A 24,350-nucleotide genomic window follows, 5' to 3' on the forward strand; every position below is an offset into this window, starting at 1 on the left:
TGGCATAGTTCCATATTGTTCTCCACAATAGACCCGTTGACACACCACCAATAGTGCATTCGTGTACCTATTTTTTTCACATCCCTTCCAGCAGAGGGAGCAAGTAGTTTTCTAAGCTTAATTTTGAAAATGATTTCAAAAACTCATTAAACTAAAAGGATAAGTATCTGATACAATAATCTTTTTAAAATGCTTCAGTACACACACACACACACAAACTTTAAAATGCTACAGTATAAGAGTACTAGAATTAAGGTTTTCATTAAGTCCTAAGGCCTGTGTAGTACAAAATACTCTTTGTTCTCTAGTCATCTTTGATTCCAACCTTAATAATTGTCTTAGTTCTCATTATTTTGAGATTCCAGTCTCCAGTTTGAGATTGCTATCTACATCATTCTTTTGTCATTTATCATACAACTGTCATAGATTCTGTTGGAGACTAGTCAGCAATTTTTCTCTTTCATATTTGCAGGTCACCAAGGAGGTTTTTGTATGCTGTGTGTAATGCAGAATCACATGATCCAGGCCTTTGCCAATAATGGCAATGCTATCAAGCCAGTCTCCTTTATCCGAGACCTGAAAAGTAAGAATCACGTAATATGAACAAATATTTATTTAAATCTAATTACCTAGAACTTTGCTTGGTACTGTGGGGAATGTGTAAGATTTGTAAAAAATAGAAACTATCTTCAGGAAACTTATGTTCTTGTAGGAAAACAAGACTTATTCATATCAAGCAATTAGAAAGCCATGTTCAACCATATATAAAGTGCTAAATTTTGTGACACAGGCAATAAATTGCAAAAGTTGCATATCTGGAAGAAGTAAAAATAGAGTTTTAGGGTCTTTGAGGAAGACTTAATAAGTCATATAATATTTGAACAGGAAGGGTCCTAAGGGATTATCTAGTCTAGCTTTTATTTTCCTATCAGATGATGAAACTGAGACTCACAGAGGGCCAAAATTACTTAATGAATGTCATAGAGCTAGTTAAATAGCAAGACTGTATCTAGAACATAAGATTTCTGACTTCTCTTTAGTTCAGTATTCTTATTACATCATGCTGCCTTCTCTTTTAATAGGGTCTATTAAAGTATCATGGCAAAGTATAAACCTTTTTCCAATTATTACCTGTGGCCATTTATCATAGCTATATACTAAGTAAACCCTCACTGCCTTGAGCAAAGGACAGGTTGGTTTTTAAAACAAATTGCAATGCTATAGAAAAATTGCTTTTTAGCTTTGTACTGACTTTTCTGAAGATTAAGGAAGTCAGTGGACTATGTGTTCTTAGTTCCTGATTAATCTTATGGGTTATTTCTGCTTTTCTCTCGGAAGTATTAGAAACTAGTCCTTATTGAGGCTTTGTACTTTGAGTTTTTAAAGAGTGCTAAAGAAAACAGCAAATAGAGTTCTTGAAAGGTAAAATTTCAAACTCTTACCTGCTTGTCTGATTTTTTTTTTTTCCTTTTCTCTCCTTAGAAATTGCTAGGCACTTCCGCTTTGGAAACCAGGAAGATGCACATGAATTTCTTCGGTACATCATTGATGCTATGCAAAAGGCCTGTTTGAATGGCTATACAAAGTATGTACTTGCTTTCTTCACTTTTCTAGTTGAGAATTTGGAAGCTAATTTTCCTTTACCTCAGCCACAAATAAGGTGGTTACATACTGGATTTCACTATCACCTAGAAATGTTCCATTTCCTGAATTAAAATTTCTGACATCCCCCTCTTCAACCATAACTTCCTATCATTTTATCTCTTCCTAGGTCTTACCCTTCCTAAACGTGTTCTCCCTTACCCCCTATTAGTCCTCTGTTGTTATGATCTACCCCATAGTTCTTTCTTATGCCATTACCCTTGGTTTGACTCCACTTCCCTCTCCCTGTCTTAACCTTTAGGCAATAGTAGACCAATTTAATTCCACACTGTTCTGTACTTTCCTATCCCCTTATCCTGTTCCTGTTTATCTCTTGCTAAACCATAGCCCTAGACTATTCACCACAGGACTTTTCTTCTCCCACTTACATGTTACCCAATTATACTATAGGTATTTACACATTCATGTTCAACTTCAACTGGATCCTTACTGAAGCAAGATATTCATATATTCATATGCTTCTTTGATTCCCTATCTTAGTCCCCATATTAGATTTTTTTTAGTTTTTTTTTCTTTTTGCTAGGCAATAGGGTTAAGTGGCTTGCCCAAGGCCTCACAGCTAGGTAATTATTAAATGTCTGAGGTCGGATTTGAACTCAGGTACTCCTGACTTCAGGGCCAGTGCTCTATCCACTGCGCCACCTAGCGGCCCCCCATATAAGATTTTGTTAACTTCTCTTCAAACTTCCCACAATTCTCCCTTGCCTGCTGTCTCAGATGAGAAAACCTTTTACTTGAGAAAATTGAGGCCAGTCAGCATAACCTCCCGATTTTTCCTTTCCCTTCCACTCAAACTCCTTGACATTTTCATTTCCTATTCTCTCTTTTCCTCCTGTTTTTGACAGTATGATGACTCTTTTCATTAGAGGTCAACTCCTTTATAAATACCCTACCACTTCCTAAAAAAACTGTTTTCAAATGTGTTTACTTCCTCTCCTCTGAATCAGCCCTTTCAGTGGGACTCTTAGTTGTTTTATTACTCTACTGAAACTGCTTCCTCCAAAGTTAGTAGTGATCTCTTTAATTTGCTAACTTTAATGACTTTTATTCATATATTTATATAGCTGAATGCTGTTGTTGACCAAACTCTTCACTTGGATGATCTTTCCCCCTTTTAAGTTTTTTGATATTATTGCTGTTTATCTACCTTAGTATCCTTTGCTTATCCATATTGCACCCCTAATTCTGGCTTTCTCAAAATTCTGCTTAGTTGCACTATTCTTTTCTACATTCTCTTGATGATTTTATCAGCTTCCATAGGTTTAACTATCATTTCTGTGCGTATGACTTTTTGATCAACATATCCTGTTCTAATCTTTACCCTGTACTTCAATCCCACATTATCAATTCCCTATTGTTCTAGATGTTCTATTTAACTTGTCCAAAATTAAACTCAATATCTTTATCCCTAAACTCCCCTTTCTTCCAGATTTGTAACTTTGTTATCCTCAACTCTTCTCTCGAGACACCAGTTGCCAACTGCAGACTCTTCTATGTCTATATCATTTCCGCACTTGTCTCACTCACCCACGGTTTCCTGTGTTTTGCATCCAGAATCAAATACAAGCTCCTCTATTTGACTTTTTTTTTATTTTTTGCAAGGCAATGGGGTTAAGTGGCTTGCCCAAGGCCACACAGCTAGGTCATTATTAAGTTGTCTGAGGCCAGATTTGAACTCAGGTACTCCTGACTCCAGGGCTGATGCTCTATCCACTGCACCACCTAGCCGCCCCTCTATTTGACTTTTTAAAACTTTTAACATCCTGGCTCCAGCCTATCTCCCCAGACTCATTACTTCATACCCCATCTTGTACTCTGTGATCCAGTAATATTTTCCTTTTCTCTATCCTTTCACATGACATTCCCATTCCTGATTCTGTCTTATCTCCATGCCTGGGGTACCTGCCTTCCTTTCTTCTGCCTCTAAGTTCTTCTTTTCCCTCAATTATAGATATAGTTAAGCACCACATGAAGCCTTTCTTGATCCCCTCGATTCTAGTGCCTTCCCTCTGAAACTGTCTTGTGTTTTAGCTATTTTACAATTGATGTGTATTTTATTCTTTTTAATATTTATTCTGTACATACTCATATATATCATTGTCTTTCCCATTAGAATGTAAGCGCCTTAGGAATCAGGATAATTTCATTTATCATATTTGTATACTAGCCTAGCACAGTATCTGGCACAGAGGATGGGTACTTAGTAAGTGGGTGCTTGTTGATTTACTTTGAAGGGAACACAAATTTATGGTATTCAAGAAGGTGTTTTTGCAGTCAGTACTTTTATTGCTATGTAAACTTTATATTTCTCAGACTCTGAAGTCTAAATCCAAAGGATCTATATAAGACTCCAAAGAAAGACACATCTATGGCCTCTGCTGGAGCAGTATTCAGCTTGTAGAGCCCAAGAATTAGGGATGTTTTTCATGGAGTCTCTTTAACCTGATGAAGAGATAAAGCTTTAAATAAGGCGTATCTAGAAAATGAGGGTCAAAAGTGACATTCAAATGATATAATTTTGTTCTTTGATGCTGTTCCTTTTTTGTTTAAAATGCTTTTCAGATTTGGCCATATAAAATTAATAATTATGAATTCTGAGTCATTGTGGGTCATTCTTGCAAGGCAGGAAATATCCTAGAATTGCCTTGGGGAAATTTAGAAGTTTTTAATAAACATATTAGCCATCTTTTCTAGGATGAGTTTAGAGAGGGAATGTTAAGGTCTTCAGAGTATCCTCCCACCCTTGAGTAATTGCAGCTATGCATATTGTGTTAATAAGTCATTCTATCAATAGTCATTTACTAGGCATTATTAAACACTATTATATGAGAGGCACTGTGATTAAAATGTGAAATTAAATGTGACTAAAGAGAGACAGTCTTTGCCCTCAAGGAGATTGCAGTTAAATGAGGAGACTACAAAAGGAAGCTGGAAAGCTCCTGTCTCTTTTTTCCCCAAGGCAAATGGGGTTAAGTGGCTTGCCCAAAGCCACACAGCTAGGTAATTATTAAGTGTCTGAATTCGGATTTGAACTCAGGTACTCCTGACTCCAGGGCCGGTGCTCTATCCACTACGCCACCTAGCCACCCCGAAAGCTGCCTTAATATATGAGAGAGGGGGCAGCTAGGTGGCGTAGTGGATAGAGCACCAGCCCTGGGGTCAGGAGTACCTGGGTTCAAATCCGGTCTCAGACACTTAATAATTACCTAGAATTACCTAGCTGTGTGGCCTTGGGCAAGCCACTTAACCCCATTTGCCTTGCGAAAACCTAAATATATATATATATATATATATATATATATATGAGAGAGAGAATGGCCTAATGGATAAAGGAGTCAGAAAGAACTGAGTTTTACATGTATTAGTTTGTTGATTCTGGAAAGCCACTTAATCCCTTAGTACCCCAGGCAATTCTCATTTTTTAAGACTGCACAGTAATTGCTAATCTGCATTAATAGTTTTTCTCCCTGGGAATTCTTTGTACCAAAAAAATCACAAGTCCAGTTTAAAAAAAACCGTACCTTAAATCTTTGAGGCAACAAAAATCTAATTGCTGTTTATCAAGATAATCTGAACAGTGGCTCATTTAAATGTGGGAAAATGCTGGTTTCAATTGAACCAAATTAATGTTCATTCATATATGAAAGGAAATGTCTTGAAGGGTTACAAGACCTTAGTGGAATAATATTGACCTGGTTTGTCATATGTTCTCCTTGTCATGAGAACATTTTAAGAGACTTAAGACCATCTACCCACAACACAAATTCTAGGAGGTAGGTAGTATCCAGTTATATTACTGCTCTTGAAGTTTCCCATTAGTGGGTTTTGTCATGGACTGTTTGATGTCTGTTTTGTAGATTAGATCGTCAAACTCAGGCAACTACTTTAGTTCATCAGATCTTTGGAGGTTACCTCAGATCTCGTGGTGAGTACAAACTTTTTCATCATATCTTTCTTAGGTGTAGGTTGTAGTAGTAAACAAAGGAATCCAAAAAAATCCTTACTGTTAATTTTTTTCTTTTTCTGGCAAGGCAATGGGATTAGGTGACTTGCCCAAAGTCACATAGCTAAGTAATTATTAAATGTTTGAGGTGGGATTTGAACTCAGGTCCTCCTAAGTCCAGGGTCAGTGCTCTATCCACTGTGCCCTGCTATCATTTCTTAAAACATCAAAAATCATGAAACATTGGCTGGAGGGAAATGGATCTCCCAGATAATCTTGTTTATCAACAGATACAGAAAGCTTTTGGTTATTGGGGGGAAAGTTGTTCTGGTCTGCTTTTGGTTGGTTCCCTATCTTTTTTGTCCTTAAATGATATGAGTTCCAAATGAGATATCTCACCAAATGTAATGACACTTGCAAAGCTAGCTTTATCATAATCTTTTGCTAACATTGTCATAAAATTTTGAAAGATAAAAAAATATGGTAAGCTTTGGGAAAAATGAGAAAGAATCTGCAGCAGTTACATTTAGTTTCACTGATGCTTGACTAATTGCTCTCTGCTCTCTTCTTTTGCAGTTAAGTGTTCAGTGTGTAAGAGCGTCTCTGATACCTATGATCCTTATTTGGATGTTGCATTGGAGATCAGGGTATAAAATTATATTATTGTCCCTTACGTCTGGGTTGGGAAAGTGGGGATTTAAACTTTTTAAAAAGAGCTAGATGGGAAATGTTGCTTTGGTGGGGAGGTTTATTGACAGCTTTTCACAAATACTTGTGAAGAACCTAGAGGTCCTCTCTAGGAGCTCTTTGATCCTAAGTCCTCTAGGATCAAGTAAGTTTTTCTTTTTAGAAGAACATTCTTTGTTGCATTACAACTTTTTTACTGTGGTAGTAAAACTTACTAATAAGGATAATTTATAAATTAGAGCAAACCTGAAAATTTTAAGGGGAAAAATACTTAACAGTACTTTTGATAACCCTGTTAACTGACTCAAGAACCTGGGGGGGGTAAGAGGGGTGGATGTGTGGGTGTGAGTAAAATCATTAGAGTTCTGTGACAGTTGGATTCTGAAATGACTGAGGAAACAAAGATTCAAGCTGAGCATACTGATTTATTAAGCAATACATGAAAATTGTATTACACATTGGGACCAGGCCTTCCTTAGCTTGGCTATGGACCCTGAATACAGGGGAGACAGATTTTTTAATGCTTTAAAAGCAATAAAGTAAGACCAGTTAGTTAAAAGAAAATAATAGGGTACAATGTGGGATACAAAATTAGGTAATCTGAGTTCCCATTGGAGGAAAGATTAGGAATTTTATAAATTGGGAGGGAGGGAGGGAGCAAACAAGTATAATTCCCTGAAATCAGAAAATCACCTCTTGCTTCCCCCCAAAATGACCAATGTTCAATCAGAGGTACATGAAAACACAAACTGATTGATCAGTACAGAGCCAATTTTCAGATGAGACTTGGGCTTGATGAGAAAACTCATTATATTACTCTTTGGATCTGACTAACCTAGATTTTTGGTTAAGCATGTTCTTAGTTAAACATCTCTAAGCAACAGGGAGAGGTGGTCTAGCTTTCCAGCCACACAGGGCTAGATTCAAATAATGCAATAAAGTTTTCTCACAGTTTCCTAATTGAATAAAGTTTTCTCACAAGGCAGAAATTGGGTTTAACCATAATTGAATAGAAAGGGAACTGAACTAGATCCAGAATTGAACCACAAAAATGGAGTCAGTATGGTTCACCCTATTCCCACAATTCCCTCAGTTCACAAAACAGGTAACATTATAGATCTACATTCTCTCCTGATGCTTGCTAGATTGAAATTTCAAAACTCAGATTCTGATATAATATGGAAGTTTGATCAACTCAAATTAAAAAAGTTTTAATTTTAATTTTCCTTGTATTTATAGACTTCTTTTTTTAAAAATTCTACTCTTTTACCTTATACTTGTCTCTTAACAGCAAGCTGCAAATATTGTCCGTGCCCTGGAGCTGTTTGTAAAACCAGATGTCTTGAGTGGAGAGAATGCTTACATGTGTGCTAAGTAAATCAGCTTTTGGTTCTTTCTCGGAGTGTTTTTAAAATTTGTCACCTCTCCCAGATATTTCATGATGTTGTAATATTATTTTAATTCCATTTACCAAGATGACTTTCCTCACCAAAATCACTTATTCTGTGAAGCACTTTACTATCCTTTTACCCTCCTTGTTGGTTATGTAGATAATTGCTCTACAAATTTTATGTGGAGAGGAAAACAGTCATCTTGATGTTCTTTTGATTTCTTTGCTCAGTTTCAAAAAGACCCAATATTTTTTTCTATACCTTTGATATCCTACCCAACATCACATGACTTTTGAATCATTTCCCCTCCCCCCACCCCCACCCCCACCCCCATTTATTGTTTTAGAGAACTGCCAAGAAGACTGAGAAGTTAAGTGAGTAGCTCAGAACTTGCTGGTTTTGAGATTTACTCCTTCTCCATTATGTCAGGCTGCAGGGAAGGGGAAGGGAATGGTAAAGAGAGGGAGGTAAGGATTATACCTTTCAATCTAAAGGATAAGGGAAGCAGGAGAGAGGTATTGTTTTCTAGCTTTGGGGTGTAAGGGGAGGTAGGAGGAAAAGGAAGAATCAGTTGATTTAGAGTACTAGGGAGAAAAGTAGTTCATCAGTAGAGGTTCCTATCCCCTGGGCTTAAATCTCTGGGCTGAATTCACACTCTTTGAAAGGCTGAGGCCCTCTCTAGGAGCTCTTTGATCCTAAGACTTCTAGGATCAAATAGGCATTCTGATATTTGGTTTAAAGCTGTTTAATCTGGGCGCCGTCCTATTTTCCACTCTTAGAACTTACTTCCCTGCTCATTCTATGGTCCAGCTATGCCGGCCCACTTGTAGTTCTTCAAATAGCACTCCAGCTCCCATTTCTATTTTTCATTCTAGAATACTCTGCCCCCTCTCTTCTGTCTTTTATTTTCTCTAGTGTCTTTTAATGACTTCCCATATCTTCTTATCTTCTCTGTAGATATTTTAAATGCAAATAGTTGTTTACGATTTGTCTCCCTCATTAGAATATATCACCTTTGGGAACAGGACTTATTTTTTCCCTTCTTTGTACTAGATGTGCTTAGCACCTTTTATATATATAGTAAATGCTTAATAAATATTTGTTAATAGGCTAACCCTATACAGGTTATGGTAGCTAAGGTACTCCAACTTCCAGGTCATAAATTCCTATCTTGTTTTCCTCTTTAACCCTTGCATTTATATGAAGAGAACTCAACATTTATGTTTATGTTCCCTTAAATTCCTTGAACCTAATTCTTCAATCTTTCCATTCCATAACTTAGTTTGCTTATTTAGTAGGAAATTTTTGATTAAAACCTTTCTCCTGTATCTTATCATAATTTATCATTTCACTTTTCTCCAAATTTCATCACTTCTAAACTCAGGACCCCTCTGAGCCATTTATTGCTTAGTATTTTCTCTGACCATTGCTGTACTATGATTTTGTTTTTCCTTTTCCAGTCTCTGCTCTAGTTAATCAGCTGGATTCCAGACTATCCTCTTCTAAAATTCCTTGCCACTAATTTTTTTTCCCTTGCCCAGATCCCAGCTCTGCATTATTCTATTCCTGCTTTTGGGCTCTTTCTGAAGCTGGAAGAAGTCATATACCTGTGCTAAGTATACAACATATTTTTATATTAAACCACCTTCATTTATATTCATTGAAGTCTCACTACAACAGGGCAATTTTTATATTTCTGTGCACTGGATGTCCATTCTAAACCTCTCATTAAGCCTCCACAGAATCACGGTTCTCCCAACCCTGCCTCACCTTCTTGCATAAAAAAAAATTAACCCCAGGGCAGCTGGGTGGCACAGTGGATAGAGCACCGGCTCTGGAGTCAGGAGGATCTGCATTCAAATTTGGCCTCAAATACTTAATAATTACTTTGCTGTGTGACCTTTGGCAAGTCACTTAACCCCATTGCCTTGCAAAAAACTAAAAAAATAAGAAAGTTAATCCCTAATTATTGTCCAAAAGTTTTCATTTTCTTCTCTTTATCTACAATTCCTTTAATATTAACTATATTTTCTCCTTATCTCTATTCTTCTTGCCAAAACCAATCTATCTACATATGTCCCTCCCACTCTGTCTTCTCCAACACATTGCTACTCCAGTCATCATTTCTCTCTGTTTACTGATTCTTTCCCTACTGTCTTGAAACATATAAAAGTCATCCCCCCCATGGTGGGAGATGGAGTGGGGCGGGGGAGAGTGGGCTGGTTTTTATCTTCTACTAGTTTTATCTTCATCTTTTTGAGCTGTTTGTGTATCTTATGGTATTGTCCATCCTTTTATTCTGGATGTTTTCTAGGGTACTTCAGCAGTTTCCATAGGTTTAATTATTACTTCTGTACAGATTTATATATTGAATCCCATTCTCTACTCTTTGTTTCAGTAATGCCCCCCTATCTGCTTACTGGACATTTCTAATTGTTACATCTCAAGCTTACACCCAGCCACCCAGATTCACCCCTCTTCCAAACTTCCCTATTCTGTCATTCATCCAATCTCCCAGATTCATAACTTAGAAGTTGAATTCTTTTCTTTCTCACTCATCCCTTATACCCCATCAATGAACAAATCTTGCCTTTTTTACCTCTGCACATTTCATATCTCTCTATTCCTATAGCTACCACCTCAATTCAGACATTCATTATCTCTGACCAAGGCACTTGCAATGCTATCCTTATGTCTTTTCTCAACTTTAATCCATCTTCTGCATTGCTACTGCAGTGATTTTCCTTAAGTATACAACAGATCTAGTCACTTTCTTAATAGATTTAAATGGAATAGGGGCAGCTAGGTGGTACAGTTGATAGTCTGGCCTGGAGCCAGGAAGACTTGCCTTTCCAAGTTCAAATCTTCCCTCAGCTGTGTAACCCTGGGCAAACCACTTCATCCTATTTGCCTCAGTTTCCTCATCCAGAAAATGACCTGAAGAAGGAAATGGTGAACCACTCCAGCGTCTTTGTCAAAATCCCAAATGGAATCACATTCAGACATGACTGAAAAGTGTCCAAAGAACAGACTTAAATAACTCCCTCTATTTGACTTTTAAAGCTCTTTACAACTTGACCCAAATCCATCTTTCCTTGTTACTTATTTACAGATTATTATATTATTATGTTATTGTATATTTTTTCTTTTCTTTATCTACAATTCTTTTAATATTAACCATATTTTCTCCTTATCTCTACTTTTGCCAAAAACTTACTTTTGCCAAACTCACTTAAGTGTTTTAGTAGCAAGTTAGGGGACCATAGATACAAAGTGTTACATATATGCTGCCCCATGTTAGTTGGTTTTGCTTAACTTTTGCGGGGAGACTGTAGGGAGAACTCTATATCTGGAAATGACAGTGATACATAAATAATAGCAATAAAACTTTCTAAGTGTGATGGGTAATGATTTAATTTAACTCCATAGTTTGTATTATGTTTAATAAATAACCTCTTGTTCCTCATATGATCATAAAATGTCTAAAAGCAAAGGATATTTTTGTGGTGATTTACCCTTTGTTAAAGAAAACATTTTATATCCTCTCTACTTGTGCATCATTTCCAAATCATATAGATGAGAGAACAGTTCTTTCTTTTTTAATCTATTTTCCCTATAGGTGCAAGAAAAAAGTTCCAGCCAGTAAGCGCTTCACAATCCACAGGACATCCAATGTCTTAACCCTCTCATTGAAACGCTTTGCAAACTTCAGTGGGGGTAAAATCACCAAGGTAAGTTTTCTATCAAGAATTATTCAATAGGGGGCGGCTAGGTGGCACAGTGGATAGAACACTGGCCCTGGAGTCAGGAGGACCTGAGTTCAAATCCAGCCTCAGACACTTAATAATTACTTAGCTGTGTGGCCTTGGGCAAGCCACTTAACCCCATTGCCTTGCAAAAAAAAAAATATTCACTAAACACAAGAGCTTTGGAAGCTGTACTGGGTCCCAACCATCTTCCTCTCTTTCTGAAAATCATATACTAATGACATATTATGATTTTAAACAAATAGACAATACATTTACTTTTATGTAACTAAATATCTTGTTGTGTAGCTTAACTGGCACAATGGAGGAGAATGCTGGACCTGGTATCAGGGACTCATCTTTTTGAGTTCAGATCTGACTTTAGACTCTTACTTATCTGTGTGAACTGGGCAAGTCACTGGACAAGTCACTTAATGCTATTTGCCTCAGTTTCTTATCTGTAAAATAAGCTGAAAAAGAAAATAGCAAACTCTTCAGTGATCTTTGCCAAGAAAACCCCAAATGGAGTTAGCCATGATTGGAAAAACAAACAAGTACCTGGTTTGCCAAATGAAAGTGTCTGGATTTTTCAATTAATTTACTTATTCTTTATTTTTATAATTTGAAATTCAGTAAAATTTTGAGAAATTATTGGTATATTTTATTTTTTTAGCCATTATTCAAAGAATACTTTTTTCCTATAATATTCCCAGGATAAATTGCCAATTTTTATTGAAGTCTTCACTTTTAATCTCATTCTTTAACCTTTTTTTGGTGGAATGACCTTAGTTTTGAATCGTTCTATAAAAATAGACTTTACTGGCGAAAATAGGTATATTAATCCATAAATTTTTTTATTTTAAATAGTTCAGGTTATTCATCTTCATAATGTAAGTATGGGATAGTAATGGGGGAAAAAGTCTTATTCCCATTTTACTTTTGGAAAAAATTGGAAATTTGGGTGGTGAGACTTGTTGCTTTATAACAAGAGTAGAAATAGTTGAAATTTGAAACTACAATAATCATGTCAAACTAAAGAAGACATTCCTTTTAAACATCTGTCATGAATTACAGCATGCTCAATTGGGTGAACTATTGAGTTGTTAATCCATGTAATACATTTTTGCTTTGTCGTGATAGAAACAAAACAAAAAAGGGACTTTTTAACTTGATATGATTTCTCATTATCCTATTTTCTTATATAACAGGATGTGGGATATCCAGAATTTCTCAATATACGCCCATATATGTCACAAAGTAATGGTGATCCTGTCATGTATGGGTTATATGCTGTACTTGTCCATTCAGGCTATAGCTGCCATGCTGGACATTATTACTGTTATGTGAAGGTAAGTCTGTCTTTTATTTTTAGATTTAGCCAGTCTTTAAAGGTTATATTAAGCCCTGCTTTAACCTCTATATAACCTTTGTTTTAGGAAAAATAGGAAATTTTCTAGCAAAAACTTAGCCCCACTGAAAAAATCTATCAGAATCTTTACTATTATCACATATACTAATATCAAACTTTAGAGAAAGAATTGGAAAGGTAACTACTCTAATTGCTTGGGTTATAAAAGGCTTTACCAGATAAATGTTCAGAAGAATCTTAGCTAAGGTAATGTATTTGCTTATGGAAGAAGGTATGGAGATTAGCTGTTCATATCTCTTTGAAACAAAGAACCTAAGGAGTGATGAGGTGTGAAAGAATTAGAAATTATTGTCAAACATTTTAGGGAGTCACTCTTTGAGACCAGACTATGTTGTCAATATTTTCTGAGAACCTAATTATATATAGCATTACATTAGAAATGACAAGATAGTAATTTTTATTACTCAAAACAGAAGGGAATCTAGTACTTTTAGTGATCTTTGTCCCCTTTTTTTTTTATTCATGACTTTAGGCTAGCAATGGGCAGTGGTACCAAATGAATGATTCTTTGGTCCACTGTAGTAATATCAAAGTGGTCCTGACCCAGCAGGCCTATGTTCTGTTCTATCTCAGGTAAGTCCTTTGATGTCTCCCTTTAGAGCTTTCCTTTGGGTTCTTTCAATGGAAATTACTCAGGGTAGGGTAGATGGGTTTTTTTTTTATGAATCTAGGTGGGTTTTTTTTTTAAATTTATTTAAGGCAATGGGGTTAAGTGACTTTCCCAAGGTCACACAGCTAGGCAATTAAGTGTCTGAGGCTGGATTTAAACTAAGGTCCTCCTGACTCCAGGGCCAATGCTCTATCCACTGCGCCACCTAGCTGCCCCCAGGATAGAAGTTTTAACAAAACATTTCATTTGTAATCTCCAAAAGCATTCAATTTCAAACTGACCTTGAAAGTTCTAACATAGATCCCAGATGTGGCACCTCCTGGGTACCAGTTTAGTTGACTGTTAGTTTTGGGGGGCCTAGAATTTCAAGGGTCATTCCCAAATGGATATATCTTAGAACCTTCCCTGTATTGTAGGTATCCATTGAAGGTAAGACTAGATCAGAATTATTGTAGTTTCAAAAATAGAATGACTTGTTTCTAAACTAAAAGCAAAACATTGCCTAGGGAATGTAAGAGCATTTACTGTTTGGCTTTTAAATTTTGAAATAATCCAACTTCCTTTGTACTTCTGTCTTAAGGTTTTTGGTATCTTTATATGTCCCAGGAACTTAGGACCAAAAATCAATCATTTGCCCCTGAATTAAAATGAGGCATTTTAGAATTATATTGACTACCTTGGAACATAGTCATTCAGAATATTTTCACTTGGAAATGGATCTTTATAGTTTGGTATGCCTTGTTCAATTAGAGTCATATATCTTAGACTGCCCAAAACCACCTTCGTTTATATTTTTCTCTATATATGGATCATTTAGCAACCTTAAAGTCCCTTCTGCTGTGACTTAATTCTAGTATTGTTTCTTTTGCCTAATATTTGCTTAGTTTGTCACCTATTTTGTTTGCTTTCTTTTCAACTTTATTGCTAACTTTCTTCTCTTCCCAGAATTCCAGGCTCTAAGAAAAGTCCTGAGGGCCCCATTGCAAAAACTACTTCAGCTGTTGCTAGCCGAGCAAATAATACAGTTTCTGAACACATTAAGAAAAATACTAGTAATGGTGTTGTCCCCTCACCACTAATTGGAAAGGTAAGTAATTTGTAGAGCATCCAAAACATCTTTTTGAAAAAAAAACAGAAAATAAAACTTCAAGGATAATCTGTTTCAGTCTTTGGGCAATTAATTGTCAAATCATTATCATTTGAGAAAAAGAAATCTAGAACAGGTGATTCTGACCTGGCCATTTCTGAGCAATTGGGAGCTTAGAGTGAAATAACTTGAAAGCAATTTGTAGAGAATTGTGATTTTCATATCAATTGATATGCTACATGTAATGATAATACTATTAATTTGGACTTCTCAGAGATCCTTTTTCATAGGCAGAATCTGGTCTGGCAATCAGAGGGAACAAAACAACCAGAGTAATTTGTTAATTCCATAAGTCTGCATTCTTTCCCTGACCTGTACTAGCCTGTGTTAAGTGAAGTGAATCAAAAAACTGTGTAACTTGTTCTTTACCCAAGGAAGATAATGGGGAAACCCCCAAGATTACAATAAATTTGGCCATTCCCACAAAAAAAAAAGAAAGCAATTTGTATAATTTTATTCTTGTATAGGATAGCGCCATAAGTTCGGTAAGGGAAGGGGATGGGATAAATCATAAAAGGTGAATGTTGATAAACCAACTTAATTAAAAAACTTCAAAGTAGACTTTGTTTTTTCTGTCTCTAAAGAAGATCTGTCCATAAGTTTGAAAAATATAGCTCATCTCTTTAGGAGTTAACAAAGATAGCGAAATGAAGTGGAATCAATCTTCTTTATCATATTTGACTGTGTATGGAAATGTTTCTTTCTTAGGCTTTTCTACAGTAAGTGAAATTTCTTTTTGTAGTTTTATGAGAATGAGTTTTACCTTGCTTACATAATGCCTTGTTTGTCCTTTGTTTACCTCAAAGTCCTTAAACTCTGCTTTCTCTTGAACTTCCTTTAGAAACTGGATTTGGTATCAGTTAAAAAACAGCAGACAGCAGAGGAAAATGGTGTTCCAGTTTCCAGGAATAGCTTTGTGGTCCCTAAATCACAGAATGGAAGTGTTCAATTAAAGCTGCCCCTGGGGTCTCTGTCCCCAAAACTCTCTGCAAAGCCTATTCATGGACCTGTCATACTGGATAAACTGGGAAAAAAAGTCAAGAAGCCTCTCTCCCTGCAACACCTCTCTCCATCACTAAAAGTATCTCAGGGGTTAAATGGCATCAACAGCTTAAGTAGCACTAAACTTGAGGGCCGTAGGCAAGGCTCATGGGAGAACAAGAATATTGTGCCAGCTACCTCACCTAAACTCCTGCCTGAAGTGACTGTTAATGGCCATGGGCCAAAGGGTAATGGTGAGTGTGCAGATCCCAAGAGGAAGGATTCCATCAGTTCCAGCCCTGAGTATTCTGCCAGTAGTGAGACAGCCAGGGGGCCAGAGACCCTGAAGAATGGAGTTGGCTGTTTCTATACTTCTCAGGAAACAGACTATTCTGCTGGTGAGCGTACCAAAGAGCCACCTGGTGGAGAGGATTCTAAGATGGTGAAGTTAAAGTCCCCTGTCCTGACCAATACTGCCACTGAGCCTACAAGCATCATGTCCCCCCCACCAGCCAAAAAACTGGCCCTTTCTTCTAAGAAGGTGGGTATGTGAAGTCTCATTCCCTGCATGTGATCCATGGGGCTAGAGAGGCAGGTTTGATTTGCTTTCTGATCTTAGAATTGTAGAATGGCTTAATGTGGGAAGAGAAACTATAGGGGCTTATCCTTAATTTAGAAAAATGAAATTTATTTTAGTTCTCCTTAGCAACCTCTTGGGTTATGATAGTGTAGCAGGGCATGGGGAGGTAGGGATCAGAGATTTTAAGGAAACCTTTTATTAGCTCGTAGATACTTAATAATATAGTTAACCTTGGGAATTCCAGGAAGAAAGGGGAAGTATCTTTTTAGCTTTTACCTAATTGTCCTTATTGGATGATAGATGAAGGCATACACTAACCCCCAATTTCTCATATCTAAAACTTAGGGTAAACTTTAGTAGAAATGAGTTAGGGTCTTTTGTTCAGATAGGACTCCTTACCTCTGAATTCACAGAAAGACTAGGTGTGGTGGAGTTTGACAGGGAATTGTCAGCATGGAACATGACAGCCATCTCCTTCATGTAGCATAAGGATGTGACAAGAAGATAGTAACTGTTGTACTGAGATTTCTGTTGAAATATCCTTCTTTTTTTCTTTTTGTTTCTAACCAAAAACACTTCTGATTCTTCTTCTATCATTCCCCACCCCTTACCTTCTCTGTTTGTTTTTTGTTTTCCTGCCCATCTCAACCTTCCCTCTTTCTGGGCTCTTCTTTCCCCTCATTTTTATTTTTATTTTTCCTCTTCACTCACGGAAACCTTTTTTAGACCACCAAGTTTTTATTTATGTCGATAACTACAGGCCAGCACCCTCCGGAGGGCGACCGGCAATGACCTCCATTCACCTCCCCATTCATCATTTGCTGACCACACCTACCCCACGAAAATCACCCACCCTGTCTTCGCCTCTTCTTGGTCTGTCAGTAAAATCAGGTGAGTTGTACACATAGGGGTGCCTGTGTATTCTAATCTGGGTTTAAAGGAAGCAACAAAACTTAGCCCTATGAAGGATATTGTATTATTAGATATTGAAGTGAAAATAATTGATGACCAAACAAGGAATGGTAAAAGTGACAATAATACATGTTCCTCATTGTTTCTTCTTTTTACCTATTAGAATTTGAGAGAGGATCCTTCCTTGGTAAAAGAAAGGCTGAGTTTCCACAGCTTGTTTTCTGAGACTGTTCCATATGCATAAATGATAGTAGACATAAATGTATGTTCTATGAACTATATACTAAGACCTCCCCGAGTAATCTTGTTACACCTTGAAAAAGGAAGAGAAGATTCAAAATAAAGGTGATGTAAAAACAAAAGATAGCAGTAAGAATAAGGGCCTCATTTCAAAACCTGTTTCCACCCTTCCTAGCCAAACAATATAGTTCCAGAGCATATCAAGAAAAATAATGAAATTGGTGCTGTCCTCTCACCACTAATTGGAAAGGTACGTTGATATATGGATGTCAGCCCAAACCAGAAAAACTCCTGGAAGTATGAGCTCTGTGCACTTTGCTTTTACTATTCGTTCAGTAGTGTCTGATACTTTGAATTCTTTTGAAATTTATTTTTTTTTTAAGTGTAGGACTTAGGATTTTGTACATTAAGGAAAGAAAAAAAAAGAGACTAAAATTGTAATATAAAGGGATTCATTAAAAAATTAAAGGAAAAGTCCCTGAAGACTGTATAGAGATCTCAAAGCATTTGACCTTTTTGACGAAGGAAGGATAAAGTTTAGGATACCTAATTCAACAAACTATTCCTTGATGGTTCCTTTTTCTTCTATTGTATTTCCAGTGCTTGAAGTATGTAGTAATACTAATATTGAGACCAAGTCTTAGGCTTCAGGACAGAGGTTTGGAATTTTGAATAGGCATTTACCTGCTAATTATTCTTCCCAGTTCTGTTTCTACAAAAAGAAAATTCTTTAGAAATATAACCAGAAGCTTTCATGGTTTTTGTTTTGAATTGGGTTTCTTTTTAGTAATTCTACCTGGCCTGTATAAATATGTAATTTAGACTATTTGTTTCCCAGTTTAAGTAAAGAAAGGCAAAAGGAGAGAATGTGGACCTTTTACTTGACTTTCTTTTTTTGTTCCTTTGTTTTATTTGTACAACCTGATGGTTTTGGGACTGGGGAATGGAGTCTAATGTTCACTGTTTTAGGCACTCTGTTTCCAAGATTTTATGATTTTCAAATTCTGATAGCATTTAAATTGAAAAACATTTCAGAATTTTCAGCAGTACTTTAAACTTTTTGAAGGCAATACTTTAAGTAAAACAAAATAATAGTTGGTATTAAATTTTATTTTATAAAAACAAGCCTCACCTACTATGTTTCCTTAAATTTATTTATATATCTCAAAGCAATCTGCATTAAGATACTTAAGGGGAAATAAATATTCTTGGTTAAGTTGTTTGAGATTGAATTTTAGGAATGAACTGATCCCAGGTCTTTTAGAGCTGATTTTTCATATTCCTGTCTTTCTGTTTTTAGGGCTGTTTCACCTCCCAAATCATCAAATCATTTGAAGTCTGCCTTCAACTCTTACTCAGTCAAAGCCTCACCACTCCCCTCCAGTTTTGGGTCTTCAGGGATGACTGAACCACATAGCTGCTCCTTTGCCTCCAGTCCCCTGCCTCAGGTAAATGGGGATGTCATGTCCCCTTCTCACCAGCAGCAGGGGGCCAGCAATACCCCTTATAGCTTCTCCAGAAAGAGAAGGAGAAAGCATAAAGGAGAAGACAGGCCATATGGAAGTCCAGAAGAAGAAATCTCACAGGGAAATGGAGAAGCAGCCGACCTTTCTCATGTAAAGAAAAAGAAGAGGAAGTGTACAGAAGAAGATCATAGATTCTGGACAGAAGTTACTGTATCTCTTACACAGGAGGAACAAACACAGAGACCTAGTTGGAATGGGAAGTGTGGATTAAATGTGACTGTTGATGGGCTGGAGGAAAAGAGCAAAAACCAAGAGATGAATGGCAGTCACATAGAAGATGTGACTGATGCCCACTACCTTAGCAAGAAGAAAAAGGAGAAAAAACGAAAGAGAATGGAGGAATGTAATGAGGAACTTTATCACTGTCAGAGATCATCTTTGGACAGGTGAGTCTAGGGATAAAAAGAACTCAAGACATTGATATATCTTTGAGATTTAAATTTACTTTCTAGGTACGATACTATCTGATCACAATCTTTATGGAAGGTGGGAATAGAGTATACCAGACATAGCTTCAGTTGGGTTAATTGGATATAATACATTGTCTCCTGGTATCTTCAGTCTAATAATTCCTAAACCTTAAATGATAATGTAATTGTTGGCAGCCTTCTATACATTTCTTATTTTAACTATTTATGATAAATAACTTGAGCTTATTTTGGCAGCATGCTTGATTTTTTTTTTATTTTAAGTCCTTCCTTGAGAGCTATACTAGACTATAAGAATTTGGCTGATAGTTTGTGGAGACTGCTTCTTGCCAAATTATAGATAGATGAAAGAAAAGTATATTTGGGGTTTTTATTAAGATACTTAATTTAACTACTTCCCATAATTCTACAGCAGCTGTTCTATTTGTGACAAGAAGGAGCCAGAGTCCATTATAGAGTCCCAAAGGAAAAAGAAAAAAAAGAAAAGAAAGCAAAATTCAGAACAGGAAGTAGAAGAGAACAAACACCAAAAACACCAGAGAAAGGACTGCCAAAATGACCACAAGGTCATTCCTAAGGAAAACACTGTTTACAAGGACAGCAATCAGTCTCAAGCTGTAAATGGCCAGCATCCTGGAAATACTGCTCCATATTTGTTTTTGGGTGAGATGAGGGGTGATTAGGAGGTGGGCAGTTTGAGAGAATGTCTTGTATGATCAGTGGGTCATGGCTAATATTTCTTGTTCTACTTTGTCTTTTATTCTAGTTCTAAGGCAATCTGACATTCAGAAAGACTGTTATTTGAAAACTAAAACATCTCTTTTGGAATAATTTATGACCTAGCATAATTTATCAAATAACATTTAAAATGTGAAAAGTGAGGAGATGAGGTATTTAGAAAATTCCTTATTTTATTTAAGAGGAAAAGGCTCAAAAAAGTGAGATGGACAAAATAAATACAAGTAATTAATAATAACACAGCAAATTCCCAGTTTGTTGTCCAGTGAATTTCCAACATACCACCTGCCACCTTTGCTTCACAACTCAGGGTAGGTTGATAGATTTAGCATTTTCAGATTATCTCAGGATGAAACGAAAAAATTGATAAAGAGGGGGTAGCTAGGTGGCATAGTGGATAAAGCACCGGCCCTGGAGTCAGGAGTACCTGGGTTCAAATCCGGTCTCAGATGCTTAATAATTACCTAGTTGTGTAGCCTTGGGCAAGCCACTTGACCCTGTTTGCCTTGCAAAAACCTAAAAAATCAAACAAAAATTTGATAAAGAGGGGCAGCTAGGTGGTGTAGTAGGTACTCAGGTATGACAATACCTTTGGAGAGATAACTTCAAATATAAGGTATAGAATTAGATGATCATAATCTGGGGGATGATTGATTCATATTAACCAAATTGATAATATGACACCAATATTGTGCCATTTTTATTAATTGCACTCAGAAAATAAAAACTGCCAAGGTAATCAAAATAGTCATGTCAGCTGGTAAGTTCATTCTTTTCTGCATCTATTTGGGAAATTGAGATCAGATGATTTCAGGGTAAATAGAAAGTTGCAGTTTAGAATTAGACATTTTTAATGCTTGCTGTCTTTTTTGTTTTGTTTGTTTTTGCAAGTCAATGGGGTTAAGTGACTTCCCAAGGTCTCACAGCTAAGTAATTATTAAGATTTGAACTCAGGTCCTCCTGATGCCAGGGCTGATGCTCTATCCACTTTGCCCACCTTGCTGCCCCTTAGTGGTTACTGTCAGCAAATTTTAATGACCTCATCTCTACATTGAGATGTCTTCATGTCAGCTGAATAGCACCTCCTTCAAAGTGTTGGAAACTTACTGACCAATTCTTATTACTTGTTGATATTGCTTCTAGCTTTCATGTAGATTAATGTTGTCAAACATAAATAGAAATTGGCCACTAATCTATAGCTTAATCTTAAATTTTCGTATCCTTGATGAGATTTGATGATAATATAATCTCATTAGTAAAGTGCCATTTATTTTAGAAATATATTTTCTTTTATATCAACTACATTTTAGCCCCCTTCATCTTCTTTCCTTTCTCCTCCCAGATAACCAATCCAAAAAAAAAAAAAATCTCAGTATATACATTGTTGGATTAGAACCTCTGCAAAGGAATCAGGGGAGGTTCTCCATATCTCTTCTGTGGAGTCAAGTTACTGGGTTTTTTTTAACTTCACAACATTCAGTTTTGATCATTTTTGTGGTTGTTTGTTCATTTCTGTTGTTATAATTACAGTGTATGTTGTTTTCCTGGTTCTGTTTATTTAACTTTGCCTCAGTTCACATAAGTCTTTTCACGCTTCTCTATATACATCATACTTAGTTTTTCCTATAACATAGTAATAGTTTTTTTCCTGTGATTTATTTAGCTACTCTTCAGTCAGCGGACATCTACTTTGTTTCCAAGTCTTTGCTTTCACAAAAAGTTATACTATAAATATATATTGATATGAGTATGTATATGCAAATATGTGCATATGTGTATACACATATACATACACACACACACACACACAAACACACACCACATCCCCTCTGTGGGCTAAGGGTGTGGATATTTTGGTCACTCTATTTTTGTAATTCCATATTGCTTTCCAGGATGGATGGATCAGTTCAGAGCTCCATCAGCTGTAACTCCATCAATTTTGACTTATTCCATCTTTACCAACTTCCTAGGTGCAAGGGAAAATTGTTTTTGATTTACATTTTATATATTAGTGATTTGCCTTATTTTTTCCTATGTTATTATTAGTTGTCTAAAAAAAACTTGTTTGTTTTTTAAACTTTGACCTCAAATTCTGCAAGTATTTCCTCTTTGAGGAATATGTCCCTTCTATTCTGATTATTTTGAAGTTGTACATTCGGATTTGAAGCTTATTCTGTTTTTTTTTACAGCAAGTATATGGTTGACATTAATGACTTGCTTTCATTCTTTTCCAAGAATGAGTTTCAGATGACTGCCTTTTCTATCAGCTGTAAATGCTATTCATCTTTTTTATTGTTAAGTTGCTTTTTTAATGTTTCCTTTTTATGTTATTATTACTTCCCATTGAAAATTACCACTACTACCAATTGAACCATCCTTTGTAACGAGTAAATGCAAATCACTACATGATCCATTCCTGCAGTTCAGTGCTTCATTTTGTGCTTCATTGGTTATCCTCTGAAATCACCGTTGATCCCAGTGACCAAAATTCTGAGCTCCATCAGTGTTGTTTTCCTTTATACTGTTTTGTCATCATGAAATTTTTCTCCCAATTCTGCTCTAAGTACATTAATTTTCCTCACTATTCTCCATGACAGGAAGAAAAAGCATCATCTATGGTTTAAAATACTATTCTTTTAAAAGTAAAAACATGAAATGAACTGGGTGTTCATTAATTAAGGAAATGATTTATAAAATTTTGCTATTTGAATGTAATTCAATAGAATTGTGCAATAAGAAAAAAGATATTTCCTGTTTTTATGGCACTTTCATCTTTCAAAAGTTCTTGACATATTTATTTGATTTTACATTGTTATCCCCATTGTACAGATGAAGAAATAGTTTCAGAGCCTAAGTGACTTGCCCAAGAACGTAGGTAGTAAGCTTTATAAACCAATATTTGAGGTAGAATTTGGATATAAACCTTCCTGACACCTAAGCCCAGTGCTTTATTCATTTTGAAATGCCATCTTCTCAGATGAATAATTTAGAAGAATATGAATTGATTCAGTAGAACATATTACAGTTGATACAACAGTGTAAATAAAAAGATCACTAAAAGGAAGCTGAACTCTGGGTAACTTAAAAGCTAGGTGTGGTCCTAGATAATAAATAATGAGACATACATAACTCCTCATTAGTAGAGAGGAGAGGGAGAGACTAAAAGGTTAGAATTTTGTATGTATTGTCAGATTGGGTCTCACCATATTGAGTGTTTTTGCTTAATTATATTTGTTATAAGGGAGAGTTGCATTTTGTGGGGAAGGGAATTTTTATATGATAATATAAAGAAAGAAAAAGTATCAACAAGATAAATTTTAAAAATAATTATTGACTGTGTCCTTAATTGTTTAACATGATGTCTATAAACATAACTCTTATTCTGATTGCAGAGAAGAAACAGTCTCCTCTTCAACTCTGGAATAAAGAAAGAGAATCTAATGTAGTCCAGGAATTGCTCAAATATTCATCTGATAAAGCTTATGGGAAAAAAGGTACTGCCTTTGAAGACCAAGCCCAGTATTCTTTTAGCTAGGATTTTCGAAATCTTCAAAAGTTATTGAAAAGTAGAACATCTGAAAGGAGATGTGGGTATCTTGGAATGTTACAAAAGGCTATAAATCATTACTTTAGAGAAAACTTAAATTATAAAGATTGAAAGCATATCTACAAAATTGAATCAGTCTTAACAGCAGCAAATTTTCTGTAATGATTAGCACAATTTCTGACTCCAGTCCATTCTTCATTTTTCCACTAAGACACAAGTCTGACTATGTCAGCCCCTTTTTCTTTAAATTCTAGGGACTCTCTGTTATCCTCCAGGATCAGATAAAAAAAAATCTTCTTTGGCAATTATACCTTTTAAAAACTTTACCTCTTCATACTTTCCCAGTCTTCTCATTCTTTTCCACATACTATTCTTTGAATTCATTGTTCCGTCTCTGTACCTTTTCAGTGACTATCCCTTATGCTTGGAATGCTCTCCATCCTCTTCTCCCTCCTTGCTCCCCTGACATTCTTCAATCTCAACTTAGATTCTCTCTTTTAAAAGAGACTCTTACTGTAATACTACAACCTTCTCTCTGCTGATGATTTCCAATTCTGTATATAGCTTGTTGGTTTTTTCCCATATGTATGTTCATATAGTTGTTTGCATGTTGTCTCTCCCATTAGACTGTGAGCTCCTTAAAAAGAGGGCCTGGTTGGTTTGGGTTTTTTGTTTTTGTGTTTGCCTTTGTATCCCCAGCACTTAGTACAGTGTCTGACATAAACTAAATGCTTGTTGGCTGACTAACAGTTCTGTATCTCTCTGACTTTGAGTTCTCCATCA

General features: G+C 36.0%; 1 protein-coding gene across 4 annotated transcripts in view; it reads left to right on the forward strand.

The window, feature by feature from the left end:
* The window catches only part of USP36 (ubiquitin specific peptidase 36), a 42,161-nt gene that overhangs the window by 10,584 nt on the left and 7,227 nt on the right, over nucleotides 1-24,350 (forward strand). For 3 of the 4 annotated variants that reach the window (XM_074225028.1, XM_074225030.1, XM_074225029.1), the window contains exons 5-18: nucleotides 473-583; nucleotides 1,483-1,585; nucleotides 5,520-5,587; nucleotides 6,182-6,252; nucleotides 7,584-7,666; nucleotides 11,303-11,414; nucleotides 12,638-12,778; nucleotides 13,331-13,431; nucleotides 14,414-14,555; nucleotides 15,457-16,137; nucleotides 16,937-17,067; nucleotides 18,629-19,240; nucleotides 19,695-19,945; nucleotides 23,413-23,514. In XM_074225028.1, coding sequence (XP_074081129.1) covers nucleotides 473-583; nucleotides 1,483-1,585; nucleotides 5,520-5,587; nucleotides 6,182-6,252; nucleotides 7,584-7,666; nucleotides 11,303-11,414; nucleotides 12,638-12,778; nucleotides 13,331-13,431; nucleotides 14,414-14,555; nucleotides 15,457-16,137; nucleotides 16,937-17,067; nucleotides 18,629-19,240; nucleotides 19,695-19,945; nucleotides 23,413-23,514 — 2,709 coding nt within the window. The remainder of the gene's footprint in view (nucleotides 1-472; nucleotides 584-1,482; nucleotides 1,586-5,519; nucleotides 5,588-6,181; nucleotides 6,253-7,583; nucleotides 7,667-11,302; nucleotides 11,415-12,637; nucleotides 12,779-13,330; nucleotides 13,432-14,413; nucleotides 14,556-15,456; nucleotides 16,138-16,936; nucleotides 17,068-18,628; nucleotides 19,241-19,694; nucleotides 19,946-23,412; nucleotides 23,515-24,350) is intronic. The other variant, XM_074225031.1, reaches the window with a different exon arrangement.

Source organism: Macrotis lagotis, chromosome 2, assembly GCF_037893015.1.
Source record: "Macrotis lagotis isolate mMagLag1 chromosome 2, bilby.v1.9.chrom.fasta, whole genome shotgun sequence".
NCBI classification, from domain to species: domain Eukaryota; kingdom Metazoa; phylum Chordata; class Mammalia; order Peramelemorphia; family Peramelidae; genus Macrotis; species Macrotis lagotis.